This window comes from Tilletiopsis washingtonensis (genome assembly GCF_003144115.1).
Source record: "Tilletiopsis washingtonensis strain MCA 4186 unplaced genomic scaffold FA09scaffold_1, whole genome shotgun sequence".
In the NCBI taxonomy this organism is placed as follows: Eukaryota; Fungi; Basidiomycota; class Exobasidiomycetes; order Entylomatales; genus Tilletiopsis; species Tilletiopsis washingtonensis.
The window spans coordinates 53,299-66,484 of record NW_020311998.1 but is presented as its reverse complement, the minus strand read 5'-3'; the positions used below and the strand labels follow the sequence as shown (position 1 = coordinate 66,484).

The 13,186-nt window shown below is 67.6% G+C and overlaps 8 protein-coding genes across 8 annotated transcripts in view; 4 read left to right on the top strand and 4 right to left on the bottom strand.

Annotated features, from left to right (window-relative positions):
• Positions 1-167: 167 nt before the first annotated feature.
• Positions 168-1,474, top strand: FA09DRAFT_313716 (hypothetical protein). The gene is made up of 3 exons (XM_025740739.1): positions 168-583; positions 645-1,020; positions 1,098-1,474. The coding sequence occupies exons 1-3, from the start codon at positions 280-282 to the stop codon at positions 1,387-1,389; spliced, it is 972 nt and encodes a 323-aa protein (XP_025601343.1). The 5' UTR covers positions 168-279; the 3' UTR covers positions 1,390-1,474.
• On the top strand, positions 1,257-2,102 carry FA09DRAFT_1118 (hypothetical protein). The gene has a single exon (XM_025738998.1). It carries the CDS (start codon positions 1,390-1,392, stop codon positions 1,927-1,929), a length of 540 nt encoding a protein of 179 aa, XP_025601342.1. The 5' UTR covers positions 1,257-1,389; the 3' UTR covers positions 1,930-2,102.
• FA09DRAFT_1140 (hypothetical protein) lies at positions 1,923-3,106 on the bottom strand. The gene has a single exon (XM_025739007.1). It carries the CDS (start codon positions 3,005-3,007, stop codon positions 2,147-2,149), a length of 861 nt encoding a protein of 286 aa, XP_025601341.1. The 5' UTR covers positions 3,008-3,106; the 3' UTR covers positions 1,923-2,146.
• FA09DRAFT_1093 (acid protease) lies at positions 3,107-4,890 on the top strand. Its single transcript, XM_025738986.1, has 7 exons — positions 3,107-3,627; positions 3,683-4,129; positions 4,187-4,222; positions 4,284-4,394; positions 4,455-4,532; positions 4,589-4,644; positions 4,704-4,890. The coding sequence occupies exons 1-7, from the start codon at positions 3,205-3,207 to the stop codon at positions 4,786-4,788; spliced, it is 1,236 nt and encodes a 411-aa protein (XP_025601340.1). The 5' UTR covers positions 3,107-3,204; the 3' UTR covers positions 4,789-4,890.
• A 62-nt stretch (positions 4,891-4,952) lies between these two features.
• FA09DRAFT_292725 (cyanate hydratase) lies at positions 4,953-5,793 on the bottom strand (the record flags this gene model as incomplete). Its single annotated transcript, XM_025740021.1, has 6 exons — positions 4,953-4,976; positions 5,030-5,114; positions 5,182-5,195; positions 5,253-5,402; positions 5,458-5,521; positions 5,645-5,793. The coding sequence occupies 6 exons, from the start codon at positions 5,791-5,793 to the stop codon at positions 4,953-4,955; spliced, it is 486 nt and encodes a 161-aa protein (XP_025601339.1).
• Positions 5,794-6,536: 743 nt separating this feature from the next.
• FA09DRAFT_292928 (P-loop containing nucleoside triphosphate hydrolase protein) lies at positions 6,537-8,724 on the bottom strand (the record flags this gene model as incomplete). The annotated part of the gene is made up of 4 exons (XM_025740033.1): positions 6,537-6,793; positions 6,855-7,244; positions 7,295-8,007; positions 8,057-8,724. The coding sequence occupies 4 exons, from the start codon at positions 8,722-8,724 to the stop codon at positions 6,537-6,539; spliced, it is 2,028 nt and encodes a 675-aa protein (XP_025601338.1).
• Positions 8,725-9,556: 832 nt separating this feature from the next.
• On the top strand, positions 9,557-11,756 carry FA09DRAFT_327038 (UPF0029-domain-containing protein). The gene is made up of 6 exons (XM_025741243.1): positions 9,557-9,836; positions 9,890-9,972; positions 10,023-11,016; positions 11,079-11,252; positions 11,308-11,343; positions 11,400-11,756. Exons 1-6 carry the CDS (start codon positions 9,576-9,578, stop codon positions 11,550-11,552), a joined length of 1,701 nt encoding a protein of 566 aa, XP_025601337.1. The 5' UTR covers positions 9,557-9,575; the 3' UTR covers positions 11,553-11,756.
• Positions 11,596-13,186, bottom strand: part of FA09DRAFT_335700 (L domain-like protein) — a gene marked incomplete at both ends in the record, with an annotated part of 2,130 nt that continues 539 nt past the window's right edge. Inside the window, one exon of the mRNA XM_025743785.1 lies at positions 11,596-13,131. Within this exon, the coding sequence (XP_025601336.1) occupies positions 11,596-13,131 (1,536 nt within the window). The remainder of the gene's footprint in view (positions 13,132-13,186) is intronic.

The following is a 13,186-nucleotide window of genomic DNA, read 5'->3' as shown; positions in this document are numbered from 1 at the left end:
TCGTGAGTCGTGAGAGGGGTCGTTAGGCGGCGGAGGTGGTGGTCGGGAAGCAAGCAGCCAGGAGCACGTGGGCTCCCCGCACCAAACATACCCCTGCCCCTGAGGCGGTGACACTAAGTGCATGCGCCACGCCCGAGTCCCGAGCGCGGCTTGCCTTGCCTCCTCCTGCTCCACATCACGCAGTTTCGCCTTCACTTCATCTGGCTCGCTCTTCCAGCAGCCATCACTTTCGCGCTCATTGCAGCACATCTCGCTGCCAGCTGCGCCTCAACACGCCGCATGTCCGAGCCCTCGACGTCCGCCTCGCCTGCCGCATCCTCTTCCTCCTCAGCGCCGCAGCGCGGCAACGACGCGCAGCGCGCCCACAACGCCCGCGCCCAGCACGGCAACTTCCATGCCTACTACCACATCCGCGCCGCTCCTGCTGTGCCTGATGCCGCGGTAGCCGCAGCATCGGCGGCGGCAGGCGATCCGCGCGTGCCGCTCATCCTCGAGGAGCTGCAGCGGCAGCGCGGCGAGAGGCAGTGGCCGCTGCGCCTGCTGGACGTCGGCTGCAACGCTGGCAAGATGACCTTCGCTCTTGGTGAGTGGCCTGCTCGGCAAGACCACTGACCATCTGGCTGAGCTGTGTATTCCTCCTTCAGCTACTGCTCTGCCGCAGGCTGAGCACGTGCTGGGCGTCGACATCGATGCCGCCCTCATCACCTTAGCCCAGGCGCAGGTGCGGCGCTTGCAGCGGGGCAGCGCAGCGCGGCCACCGCAGGAACCGCCCGAGGCGAAGCGTGCCAAGCACGAAACTACGCCTACGCTGCAGTTCGAGCCGTGCGACTGGCCGCGAGCGCGCTTGGACCTCGCCGATGCCGAGAGGCATGTGCAGCTGCTCAGCAAACCACCCGATGGCGTGGAGGAGGACGCGGCGCGCAGAGCCCGCGAGACGCAGGTGCGAGGCAAGGCTCGTGAGGTGAAAACGCTGCAGCGTGTGCTGCAGCAGGACGAGAGCGGCTGGGACTGCTTGCTGGCGTGAGTGCGCCGAGCGCCCATGCGCGAAGATGGCGCCCAGTCGCGAAGATGGCCTAGCTCACGATGTCTTCGCGCAGGCTCTCGTTGACGAAGTGGGTGCATCTTCAGCACCACGACATCGGGCTGCTACACTTCCTTGCGCGTCTCGCCAGCTCTCTGCGGCCGCTCGGTGTGCTGGTGCTCGAGGCGCAGCCCTGGGCGTCGTATGAGCAGGCACGCCGCGTCATTGGCGCCGAGGGCCGCCGCCGGCACGCCTCATTGCGCCTGCGGCCTGATGACTTCGAGTGGTGGCTGGCGGCGCTTGGTCTTGAGGGCCCCCAACGACTCGGCAGTACAGCTGGCTATGGTGAGTCTACCTTCTCAGCCTAAATGCTGCGTGCAAGCTCCACCATTAACATTCCGCTGCGACAGGCTTCCAGCGTGCCCTCGAGGTGTACATTCAGCCCGCCGAGCCGTCCGCCGCAGCTCTGCAGCTGCGCCAAGCCATCTGCGCCGAGGCTGAGAGCGCTGCTCTGCGCCGCTCGTCAGAGGACGCGGAGGCTGCGCACGAGCCGTGGACGTTCGACTGGGTGCCGCGCGAGGGGCGTGTGCGCGACAGGAAGAAGAAGAAGAACGCTGGCCACCCGCAAGCGGGCAGAGACGGCCAAGCCGCGGACGCAGAGGGCGCGGGTGCAGCATGCGGCGTCGATCTGTGACGGCCCGTCGCCCACAATGATACCCCACTCTGCATGTGTCCAGCCGCAAGGCGTGCGTGGGCGCACGAGTGCCGGTGCGAGCGCTCGGGAGTCTGACGTGCGGCTGGCTCGCGCGATCGAGCGCACGCAGCTTACGGGCGAGCCGGGGCCTCTAGCACGGACGCCTGTCTCAAGTCTCATCCTCTGGCGCAAGCCTGCAGTTAGTCCTGCTTAGGCTGGCGAGCGACAAGCGCCGTCGCGCAGGAGGGGAGCGGCAAGCGCGCCATGGAAGCAGACCATGCTGCGCGCCGAAGCAGGTCGGAGTCCGCTGCGGGAGCAGCTGTCCCAACCCTCCCGTGCGGCCAGCTCGAGCGAACGGATGCGAGAGGGTCGCCGAGCCGCTGCGTCGGCCAGGGGCCGCACGTCGGCCCCTGTGCCTTGAGCGTCCGCTCTCACTGAGGCCTCGGCGCAGACGACGGAGCGCGGCAGGTCACACGTGCGCCGAGGGTCCCGCACTGCCATCCCAGTGGCCGCTCGAGTCCGCCTCGGGCATGGCGTCGCCGATGGAGGCGGCTGCCAGATGGCGGGCGGCGGGCGCAGACGAGAGACGCATGAGACTTGCTGCCCGCCGTGCCGGCCGCGGCAGAGGCGCGAGCCGCTGCACCTGCGGCGGGACCGGCGAGCGCCGCCCAGCCCAGGATTCCCCACCGGCAGCCCGCGTGGGCGGCCGCAGCTCGATCTGTTGATCGGCTCCGTGAGACGAGACTACAAGCAAGCGCAAGTGCAAGCAGCGGGACTTGCCCTGCAGGCAGGTGGGCTGGGCCGCATGAGCCGTCCTCCGGCGACGCGCCCGTCCCGAGGTCGGCGCGGGCTGCTTGTAGGCCGACTCCGCCTCTGGCGCTAACGCGTCCGTAGCGTGGCAGCAGCCGCGGCACGAGGCGGCCGCATCGCCGCAGCCGCCGGCGCCGCTTCCCTCCCGCCGGCCGGGCAGCGCTTGTGCTTGCTCGCCGCACCAGCGGCTGCGCCAAAGCCGCACCACTTCGCCATCGCGCAGCAGTCGGGGTGCACCGTGTGCGTCGGCAGCGCGCAGGTCCGACGCCAATCTCGCACGGCGGCGAGGCCGTGTCGCGTGGAAATGGTGCCGCTGCAAGCGAGCTTCCTTCCCCGCACGCGCCCCTCGCCGCCGTCGACGACGAGCGGGCGCATCCTCGTTGCGTGCGTGCGCTGCACTCACTCTCACTCTGCCGCCGGGCCGGCGCTGATGACATCGCTCTTGCTCGCATCTCGCACCTCTCTCGCCCTCTGCGGCGCATCCGCAGCCGAGCTGCAGGTGCGAGACAGATCGCAGCCGCCGGCTTGCTCCTCGTCGGCGCCAGACCGTCCGAGGCGCCTCGCCGCGGGCACAGCGACAGCCTCCGGCTTCGCCGCCGTGGCACCGTGAGCCACCGCTTCAAATAGCATGCTCTGAGGCGACCAGATCCAGCACCCGCACCCTCCGTCGTCGCCCGCCATGCAGCTCACTCTCCTCTCCGTGCTCGCCCTCGCCGCCTCGGTGCACGCCCTGCCCGCCGACAGCTCGGCGCCCGTCGCCAGCGTCGAGTACGACCGGCGCACCTCGGAGCTCGAGATCCGTGCCGCCACGCCGGAGCGCATCTCGTCGCAGCTGCGCCGGCTGCAGAACAAGTACGCCACGAGCTTCGCCAACTTCCAGCTCAACGAGGGCCGTGCCAACCCGCTGCTCAACGCCTCGAGCATCGGCGACGTCGTGGCGCGCATCGTGGCCAACGCGCCGGCCCAGCGCCGGGCGCCCTCCGGCACCGTGCCGCTGACGGACGTGCAGAACGAGCTGCTCTGGGTCGGCCCGCTCAGCTACGGCACGCCGGCGCAGACATTCCAGCTCGACTTCGACACGGGCAGCTCGGACACGTTTGTGGTGTGTATGGCTGCAAACCACTCGCTGCCCTGTGGCTGACCCCTCCGCTCGCCAGCAACCGGGTCTCTACAAGCCGGCCGCCTCAACCTCGTCGACGACCAACGGACAGAAGTTCCGCGTCGCGTACGGCGATGGCACGATGGCCACCGGCACCGTGTACCGCGAGACGGTGACCATCGGCGGGCTCAAGGTGAAGAACCAGGCCGTCGGCGCCGCCGACCAGAGCACGCTCGACGACACGAGCTCGAACGGCATCAGCGGCTTCGGCTTCCCGAGCATTGCGCAGTTCAAGGCCGACCCCGTGTGGGTCACGCTCTACAAGCAGGGCAAGCTAGGATCCAAAGCCCAATTTGCCTTTGGTCTCTCGCGCACCAAGGCACGATTGGACCTCGGCGGCGTGGATAAGGCCAGCTACTCGGGTAGCCTCGTGTACAGCAAGGTCGACTCGTCCAGCGGCTTCTGGCAGACGCCTGGCACGCTCAACGGCAAGGCCATCAACGCGGTGAGCAGCGGCGGTGGTGTAGAGCCAGACTTGCCGCTGATTCGCCTCCTGCTCCAGATCATCGACACCGGCACCACTGTTGTCGTCGGCCCGGTGCGTGTGCCTGCAGGCCCTTGGCTGCATCCCTGTGCTCATCCCTTGTCTTCCTCGACAGCCGGCGGATGTGCTCCAAATCTGCCTCGCTGCCGGCGGCACGCCCATCGTCACGCCCTCGGGCACGTCGGTGCAGGTGCTGTGCGGCTACACGCCCCTCTACCGCCCAAAGGTGAGTGACACACGGCAGCGCGACTCTGCATCTGGTGCCACAGCTGAACCCTTTGAGCAGTTCGTTTTCACGTTCGGCGGCGCCTCCTACACGCTCTCGGCGGAGAGCGAGGCCTTTGCTGAGCAGGACGGCCTCACCGTGAGTGGCCTGGCTGTGCGGCCTGCGACCGTGCGCTGATCTCCTCACCTCTACAGATTGCCGGCATCATCGGCGCCGACATCGGTCTTGCGAACGCGTGGATTGTGGGAGAGTGCGTGCAGCGTGCTGCGAAGCCACCTTGCTGCTCAGCTGACTCTCCTCTCCGCACAGCACCTTCCTGCAGAACGTCTACGCCGCCTTCGAGGGCCTGCAGGGCGGCAACACGCGCGTCGGCTTTGCGCCGCGCAAGCTCTGAGCAGCACGCCAGCTGCTTCCTCTATGCTCCTTCCTCCCGGTCGCAGAGGCGCCAGGCCCGGCGCCGCCTCCCGCTTATTAGCCCTGCCTGCTCTTATGACGCTGTACACCTTCGCCTCACGCCACGGCATCGTCTGCGTTGCTTGAATGATTGCATTGCTGCGCTCACCAACGCTTGTACGGGAGGAACTGGGCACACGCGCGTCAGCATGCGCCGTAGACGTGGGCCAGGTCCTGCTCACCTTGCCGTTGAACGTGATGACGACGCGGTCGCCGGCAGGGTCCTCGACGCGCTGCACGTCGCCCTTGAAGTCGATGGCGGACATGCTGGAGACTCAGAGTCAGCCGAGGAGCTCGAGCGGGAGGAGCTGGGGGTGTAGGGCTAGCAACGCACATGCCATCTCCGAACTGGCGGGTCAGGCAAGTCAGCTGCTGCCCTCACAGCCGCGCAGGAGGCGCACCCACCTTCTCATGGATGATGTGCTTGAGCGGGTGGCCGTACACGAGCAGCGCCTCGTACAGGCGGTACACGACGGGGTCCTTGGGCGGCCACTCGCCGACGCCGCGGTGCGGGATGAACGACTCGCCGAGCGCCTCGTTGAGGTACTCCATGCGCTGCGAAGCATGTGTAAGCCTAGGGCCGGGGCGTGTACTTAGCAAGCGCACGCACGATGTTCAGCGACTTGGAGAGCGCCTCGATGTCCCTCAGCTCAGGCTTGGCCTGGCCGTACATGCTGGCATGGCGCAGGCGTCAGTCGCGGAAGCGGCGCATACATGCGGCGCCCGGGGCAGGACGAGCGCAGCTGCTGCCTTCTGGTTGCCTCTCCCACCCTACAGCCCATGCATGCACCACTCACAGGCCCGCGGTCCACCACTCGCTGCGGCCAATGTCCTTTGCGATCGTCTCGAAGCTCTTGCCCGACTTGTTCTTGGCCTCGTGCAGCGCAGCAAAGATGGGCGGCAGCTCGCGCACGGGCGCAGGAGTGTGGAAGGCCGAGGCGGACATGGCTGGTGGCTTGTGGTGCGAAGAGGTATGCTGCTGATGCGGTGGATGTGGTCGGTAGGGAAGGAGTGCGAAGGACGGCAGCTTCATGCTGGTCGCCGCGCCGAGCGCACGAGCCAGGCACGCCGGAGCGGGTGTGGAGTCGCAGCACCGCGACAGGCCGCGGGTCGCCGAAGTCCGTGCGTTGCTCTTCGCCTGCGGGGTCTCGAGAAGCCGAACCAGGCAGAAGAGAGGCCCAGCAGCAGCAAAGAGCGTGCAGCAGAGCCGGTGGCTTGGGCACGACGGGAGCGCCAAGCGGAGGAGCATCGAGGATGCGGACATGCATGGCGGACGCCTCCACATCGGCACGGCGCCTGTCTCCTGCGCCCGCTCCGCCATCTTATCGCGCCTCGGCGCCTTATCGCCCGCCGCAGCAACCTCGTCGATGCTCCGCACTCCGGGTCGCCGTCACTGCCGCATCGGCTGCGCTCACAGATGGCGAAGGCTCGACACATCATGCATCGTGGCATGTTGGGCAGCGAAGCGCCGCGATGGCGGGCGTGGAGGTGGCTGCGGGCCCCCGGCTCGCTTTGAGCTCGACGCGTTGTAGGACGCGGCGGTGCAGAACGGAGGACAACGCTCCTTACCCTGCTTCTCAACCTCCGCACCAGCACCGCGGAGGGCGATGAAGCACACGCAAAGCTTCAGTGACACTAGCATGGCATAATGAGCGCAACCCGTGTGCCCCTCAGCGCAGGCGCTGCCCCTCAGGGCCGGCCGCCACGCGCCTTCTTGGCGCGCCCCCGCCCCGCAGGCGCACCCTTGCGCTTCTTGCCCTGCTGCGCCCGCGGCTCGGGCTCGGGCTCCGAGTCGCCAGCGCTCTCTGCGTCCGAGGCGTCGCTGCCCGCTGCTGGGGCCGCAGCTGGTGCCGCGGCAGCCTTCTTGCGGCCCTTGCCCTGGCGCCCGGCCTCGGCCAGGTCGTCCTCGGCCGTGGAGCGCATGACGCCGATCATTGACTCGTGCTCTGCGGGGGTAGGACTCCTGTCAGCCAGTGTGCCACCCCTCTGCTCCTCTCTACCACTCACGCTCGTCGGCCAGCAGACCCTCGACGAAGCCAGCTCGCGAGCCGCTGGTAATGTACTTGTGGCTGACGCCGCGCGCGCTCAGCGGGCGGCGCAGCATCTCGGCCAGCTCGGCCTTGAGGCCCTCGACCTTTGCCTTTGCCTTGCGGGCCGCCTTGCTCTTGCCGCCGGCGTTGCCGCTGCGGCCGCCTCCGTCGACATCCGAGTCGCCGCCGTCGAGGTCGCTGGCAATGTCGATGTCGGCCTCGTCGGCCAGCTGCTTCAGCCATGACTCGTCGTGTGCCGCCTTGGCCTGGTTGTGCACGGCATTGTCGATCGAGCGCGACAGCTCGATGCGCTCGCGCAGCGCCGGCAGGAAGGAGTACTCGATCGGCAGCGCCGCCGTGTCGTCGGCTACAAGAAGGTCAGCTTTGACTCTGTCAGCTGTCGCCAGGTCGACTCACGCCGTTGCAAGCTGCGGCACAGCTCGCGCCACACGCGCTTCTCTCCAGGGTCGATCATCGCCAGGCTCAGACCGCTGCGTCCTGCACGAGCTGTGCGGCCGGAGCGGTGGACGAAGGCGTCGGCACTGCGCGGCAGCTGGTAGTGCACGACGTGGTCGACGCCCGGCACGTCGAGACCACGCGCCGCCACGTCTGTCGCGAGGAGCACCGAGGCCGTGCCCGTGCTGCGCCCCTGCACTGCCGCGCTCGCGTCGATGGCCGCCGAGCGGAAGCGGTCGAGGTACTTGAGTCGCTGCTTCTGCTGCAGTTGCGAGTGCAGCGGGAAGGCATTGATGCCCAGGTTCACGAGCAGCGGCAGCAGTCGCCGGATGCCGTCGATCGAGTTGATGAACACAATCGTGCGGCCCGGGTAGCGCAGCAGGAAGTAGTAGAGGTATAGGTCCTTCTCCTTGCTCAGGCACTCGACCTTGGTCTCTTTGAGCTCGGCAGCCATGCGCCGCTCAGGCGTCAGGTCGATCACGGCCGGGTCGTCGTCGCGGAAGTCGATCTTGTCAAAGAGGTCCTCAAGCGTGCTGCCGCCGCGGCTCTTGCGATTCCGGTTGCGGCGCTTGAGATTCCGCTGCAGGTCTTTCGACAGCGTGGCCGAGAAGATGAGCGTCTGCATCGAGCTGCCGCCCGAGGTGATGCTCGACGTGGGCACGACATCAACCGCGCTGCACAGAGAGTCAGCCAGTGGCTGTCTGACGCCTCGCTGCTACTCACGCATTCTTGCCCTTGCTCGGCGCCCGCCGCACAAGCGCCAGAATCTGCTCCATCTCCGCGAAGTGGCCCGTCTCAATCATGCGGTCCGCCTCGTCGACGACCAGGAAGCGTGTGCGCTTGATGCGCGCCGTGAGCGTGTCGTCGCTCTCGCACATGTCCCACAGCCGGCCAGGCGTCGCCACGACGATGTCGGCGCCGGTTCCGCGGTGCAGCAGGCGCCGCTGCTTCTCCTCGCTCATGCCGCCCGTCAGCGTGGCGATGCCGGCGAAGCGCATCTTCTTGCCGGGCGGCGTCGCGGCCTCGACGAGCGCGTTGAGGTGCTTCGACACCTGCAACGCCAGCTCGCGTGTCGGGCACAGAATGAGGCCAGCCAGTGGCCGCGCGTCCTCACGCTCGGCATCCGACGAGGCGCCAGCCGCGGCAGGCGTGGGGTCGGCCAGCGTGGCCAGCACGTACTGCAAGATCGGCAGGCCGTAGGCAAGCGTCTTGCCTGAGCCCGTCTGTGCGATGCCCACGACGTCGCGCTCGCCGGGCAGCGAGAGGGGCAGCGTGCTAGACTGGATAGATGTCGGCTGCTTGAAGCCCATCGAGTGCAGCGCGCGCCTCAGCGGCGCATGCAGCCCAAAGGAGCGCCATTTGGGAAGGGTCGAGTCTGTGAGTCCCTGCATCAGCAGGCGTCCTATGCAAGCCGAGCAGTCTCGTGTGCTGCCGCTGCCGCATCGTTCACAAGGCCATCGAAGCTGTTCGGAGCACGAGCACTCACCATCGAACTCGTCGTTCCCTGCACTCTCTGCCAACACGCTGAAATCTGCCCTGACCTCCGCGTCCTTGCCCTCCTCCTCTTCATCTTCTGGCGCCTCAGCGCTGGCCAGTGCCGCTGCAGCCTTGCGCTCGGCCTTCAGCTTCTGCAGGCGCTCCTTTGCCTTTGCCTTGGCGCGCTCGCGCTTGTTCTGCGGCTTGTCCGCGGCGGGCGCAGCAGCTGCGGCGGGCAGCTCGGGCTCGTCTGCTGCCGCGTCCGACGCTGCGTCCTGCTCATCGCCCGAGCCAATCGGCTGCCACTCCTCCTCCTCATCGTCTTCTTCGGCCTCTGCCAGCGCCTGAGCCACAGCCTTCGACGACGATGCCTCGGGCAGCAGCTGCACGACGGGCCCGTCGCGCACGACGCGCACGTCGTCGATCTCCTGCAGGCCCATGAAGCCCTCGTCGTCGGCGTCGAGGCCGAGCCAGAAGTCGGCGTCGGTGGTGCCGGCGCCGGCCGTCGCCTCGGACGGCAGGCTGACGCCCTTCCATGCGAGCGTGGCCGGCTCGGCCTTCTTCGTGCGGGGTGCCATGGCGCGGTAGGAGCTAGGAGTGTGGTGGAGCAGAGCAGAGGGGCAGACGCACCTCCTTCGAAGCAAGCTTGGCCGCGCCCAGCCAAAAATTCAGTCCCGCACGAGAGCCGCGCTGCGCCTGGATAAACCTCCAGCGAGGCCAAGTGGAGCTCACCTTCCTTCTCCACCACCCAATTCCCTGATCCAGCATGACCCGCGCTGAGCTGCTCGACGACAGCGAGGACTTGGCACAGTCGCTCGTCGATGTGCTCGCCGTCATCTTCTCGCGCTTCTGCGCACCGGCGCCCGCACAGCCGCTGCGCCTCGGCGACCAGCCGCCGGCCGACGGCGCGCTGGACAGCGAGGCGCTCGACCGCTGGGCCACCGCCACGAACGGACAGCCGCTGCCCGAGGACCAGAAGGAGGAGATCACAGAGTTCCTCGACTGCGACGACGAGGGCCGCCTGACAGTGAGCCGGCCGGTGGCGTGAGGCGCTCGCCGCCCTGACCCCAGCACCCGCAGTTCAAGGGCTTCGTGGAGATGTACCACCTGCAGACAACTGCGGAGCCAGACGAGACATGGCGGGACCTCAAGGCGCATGGGTTGTGAGTGCAGATGAAGACTCAGCTTCGGGAGTCTGCTGACTCGGTCGCAGTGGAGAGGACCTGAAGCCGCTGGCCAATGGCAAGAAGGACGAGGACACAGCGGACGCGCGCAAGGAGGGCGAGGGCAAGAAGGACGAGAGCAAGAAGGACGAGAGCAAGAAGGAAGAGGGCAACAAAGAGAAGGCGTCTGATGAGCCAGCAATGGCATCACTCTCCCTTTCTTCGCGTCCAACCACGCCTGCAGATGAAGCAGGCGACGTGTCCAGCCTCATCGCGCAGCTCGAGAAATTCGCCTCCTCGGATGCAGCTGCGAGCGACGCTGGTGATGAACCTCCTGCTGAGGAGCAGCGCGAAGCGGCGCAGCAGCTGGCCGACGAGGTGGCCGCGCTGCAGTCCATCTACGGCGACGACTCGCTGCACCTGCTCTCCTTTGCCTCGTCTGCCGGGCCGAGCAGCGCTGCATCGACAAGTGCGGGGCCCTGGAGGCCCGGTCAGCGGCTGCGCTTCGCCATCTCCACCACAGTCGAGCCTCCAGCACGAGCCGGAGTCGAGGACGAGAGCATTCCGATCCGGCTGAGCGCCACCCTGCCGGCACACTACCCAGCCTCTGCCTCGCCGCCGCAGCTGCAGCTGCTCAGTCGCTATGTCGGCGACGAGAGTGTGGACCACACGCTCTTCGGACAGGTGCTCAAGGCGTACTTGCACTCATCGCCAGCCGACGGCGTGGCTTTCACGCGCGGCGAGGTGGCACTCTTCGAGGGCACGGAGTGGGTGCGTGAGCGGATCGCAGCCTGGTACGCTGCACGAGTGGCAGAGCGGACAGCGAATGGCCGAGCCAGCGCTCCTGCTCCGGCACGGCAAGAGCTCTCGCAGGCGTCGACGAGCATTGCGCAGGACGCTCAGCCGTCGCAGCCGGGAACGACGACGTTCGACGACGATGCTAGCTCCAGACAGCCGCTGCCGAAGATCTTCAGTGCGCCGGCATTGACCGAGCGCAAGAGTGTCTTTGTCGGCCACGCCGCTCGTATCACCTCGCCGGACGAGGTGCGTCACTGGAGGCTACTGGCCAGCCCTCTCACGAATTCACTCAGCAGTCTCTCCCACAGGTGCCACGAGTGCTCGCCAGCCTGCTCGCAGACCGCAAGGTGGCGCGTGCCACACATCCAGCCATTCACGCATGGGTGTGCCGGCCTGAGGGCGCCGCAGCGCTGCATCGTGACTGCGACGATGACGGCGAGAGCGCTGCGGGCGGACGCCTGGCGCACCTGCTTGACGTCCTGGTGCGTGAGCTACCTACTCCTTCACGGCTCAGCGCTGATTGCATCTCTTTTGCAGGGCGTGGAGAATGTGCTGGTCGTCGTGACCCGTTGGGTGAGTCTCTTCCCCGTCGCGTGCTCGACACGTCGCTCACGTGTCACTCTCGACAGTACGGCGGCATTCACCTCGGAGCAGACCGCTTCAAGCTGATCAACCGCGCGGCTCGCGATGCGCTCGAGCTCGCAAGCGTCGTCGACGGACCACTGAACCCGGAGCACGGCGTCGCTGCGAAAGGAGCCGGCAAGAAGGGCGCCCGGAAATGACAGAGCGGTGACATTTACCCTTCTTCCTCTGCGTGACGGATCGCTACCACAGCGCGCCGCTCGACTCCCACGCCGCTGCGCCTCGCTTGCGTGGTGACTGTGCAGCAGCTGCAGCAGCTGCTACCTTCACCGGCGGCTGCGGCGGCGCCGATACTGTCGCTGGCTCCGCATCTGCAGCGGGCTGGGGGTGCTCCTGCGCATCGGGTGTGCTGCCTGACGACGCGGCCTCGGCGGCGCGCGCCTGCTCTGCCCGCAATCGCCGCTTCTGGCCTTCGCTCATCGGGGCCTCCCACTCTGGCGCTGCAGGCGGGGTTGCTCTCGCTGCCTTGGTCGGCGACGGTGCAAACTTGGGTGCATCGTGCGCGGCGCCATTCACCGGCGCAGCTGCATTTGGCTTGGCGCCACCGAGCGGCCCGAATGCATCGTCGTTGCTTGCCGTCGCGGTGACAGCTGGACGCTGAGAGATGGAAGGGCCGGCTCGTGGCGGAGCTATCCGTGCTTGAGGCGTCTTGCGCGGCGGAGGGGCAGAGCTGCTGCCCAACGGAGCCCACTCATTGACGGGCGCCTGTTGCGCTGGCGCTCGGCGCGGAGGAGCCGGACTCTGAGCGGCGCCGCTCGTCTGCCCGTTAGCGTCGATGTCGGCGCGCTTATTCGGTGCAGGATCGCCCTTCTCGACAGCAGCCATGACTCCAGCCGAGACGGAGCGAGCGGCGCCTCCGCCGCGCTTGCGCCGGAAGCCCTCCTCCCGCAGCGGATTGCCCTCGAGCACGACGTAGAGCGAGCCATTGCTCGTCTCCTCCGGCCGTCGACGAGCTGCGCTGATCAGCTGGCGCGCACGTACGCCGGCCAGCGGTGAAGAGACGTCGGCGCCCGCCAGGTGCGGCTTCTCGCCATGCGCGATGGTGCGCGGAGAGCCGAAGACGGCCTCGAGCGGCTGCAGATCGTCGATGTCGCACCGGTGCACGTCGAGCGTTTTGAGGCTTGGAAAGACCGATTCTGGTGCTGCCACGTCTGAGCCGCCTGTGCTCTGCAGCTCAAACACCTGCGACGAGATGCCATTGCCGCCGATGTCCAGGACTTGCAAGCTGTCGAGTCGGGCAAAGAAGTGCAGCGGCAGCGGTCCCCGGATGAAATTGTCCGACAGGTCGAGCTCAGTGAGGCCAAGGGGCAGCGGTAGATGTGCGTCGCTGTCAAGCCCAAGAGCGTCGTTGGCAAGGCGATTGTTGCCGAGTCGCAGCACCTTCAGGCCCGCCATCGGGCGCGTCAGATCGATGGGCGTGCGTCGCCGGTCGCGCTTCGTCGGGCTGGCCGGCGCGTCCAGGCCGGCCCATACGCCGCCCAGCTCGTTGGGGCCCTGCTCCTTCCTCCATGCCGTGAGCTCTGCACGCGATTCGGCGACGTCCTCGGCCTGCCAGAGGTACTCGATGCGGTTCGAGGAGAGGTCCAGCTCGACGAGAGTGTCGAGCGCAAGCAGCGGCAGCGGGAACTCGGTGAGCAAGTTGCCGGCCAGGTGGAGCGACGTTAGGCACGCGAGGTGCGACAGCTGTCGCGGGACCACTGGCAGACGGTTGTTGTGCAGCTGCGAGAAAGCGATCAGCGTCAGCTTTGGCAGCGTCATGCCGATGCCGGCAGCG

Coding starts and splice junctions, on each gene's coding strand:
- FA09DRAFT_313716 (XM_025740739.1), top strand. CDS start 280: ATGTCCGAGCCCTCGACGTCCGCCTCGCCTGCCGCATCCTCTTCCTCC. Junction 584..644: donor CAAGATGACCTTCGCTCTTG/GTGAGTGGCCTG, acceptor TTCCTCCTTCAG/CTACTGCTCTGCCGCAGGCT. Junction 1,021..1,097: donor GGCTGGGACTGCTTGCTGGC/GTGAGTGCGCCG, acceptor GTCTTCGCGCAG/GCTCTCGTTGACGAAGTGGG.
- FA09DRAFT_1118 (XM_025738998.1), top strand. CDS start 1,390: ATGCTGCGTGCAAGCTCCACCATTAACATTCCGCTGCGACAGGCTTCC.
- FA09DRAFT_1140 (XM_025739007.1), bottom strand. CDS start 3,007: ATGCGCCGCAGAGGGCGAGAGAGGTGCGAGATGCGAGCAAGAGCGATG.
- FA09DRAFT_1093 (XM_025738986.1), top strand. CDS start 3,205: ATGCAGCTCACTCTCCTCTCCGTGCTCGCCCTCGCCGCCTCGGTGCAC. Junction 3,628..3,682: donor GCAGCTCGGACACGTTTGTG/GTGTGTATGGCT, acceptor TCCGCTCGCCAG/CAACCGGGTCTCTACAAGCC. Junction 4,645..4,703: donor AACGCGTGGATTGTGGGAGA/GTGCGTGCAGCG, acceptor CTCTCCGCACAG/CACCTTCCTGCAGAACGTCT.
- FA09DRAFT_327038 (XM_025741243.1), top strand. CDS start 9,576: ATGACCCGCGCTGAGCTGCTCGACGACAGCGAGGACTTGGCACAGTCG. Junction 11,017..11,078: donor GTATCACCTCGCCGGACGAG/GTGCGTCACTGG, acceptor TCTCTCCCACAG/GTGCCACGAGTGCTCGCCAG. Junction 11,344..11,399: donor TGGTCGTCGTGACCCGTTGG/GTGAGTCTCTTC, acceptor CACTCTCGACAG/TACGGCGGCATTCACCTCGG.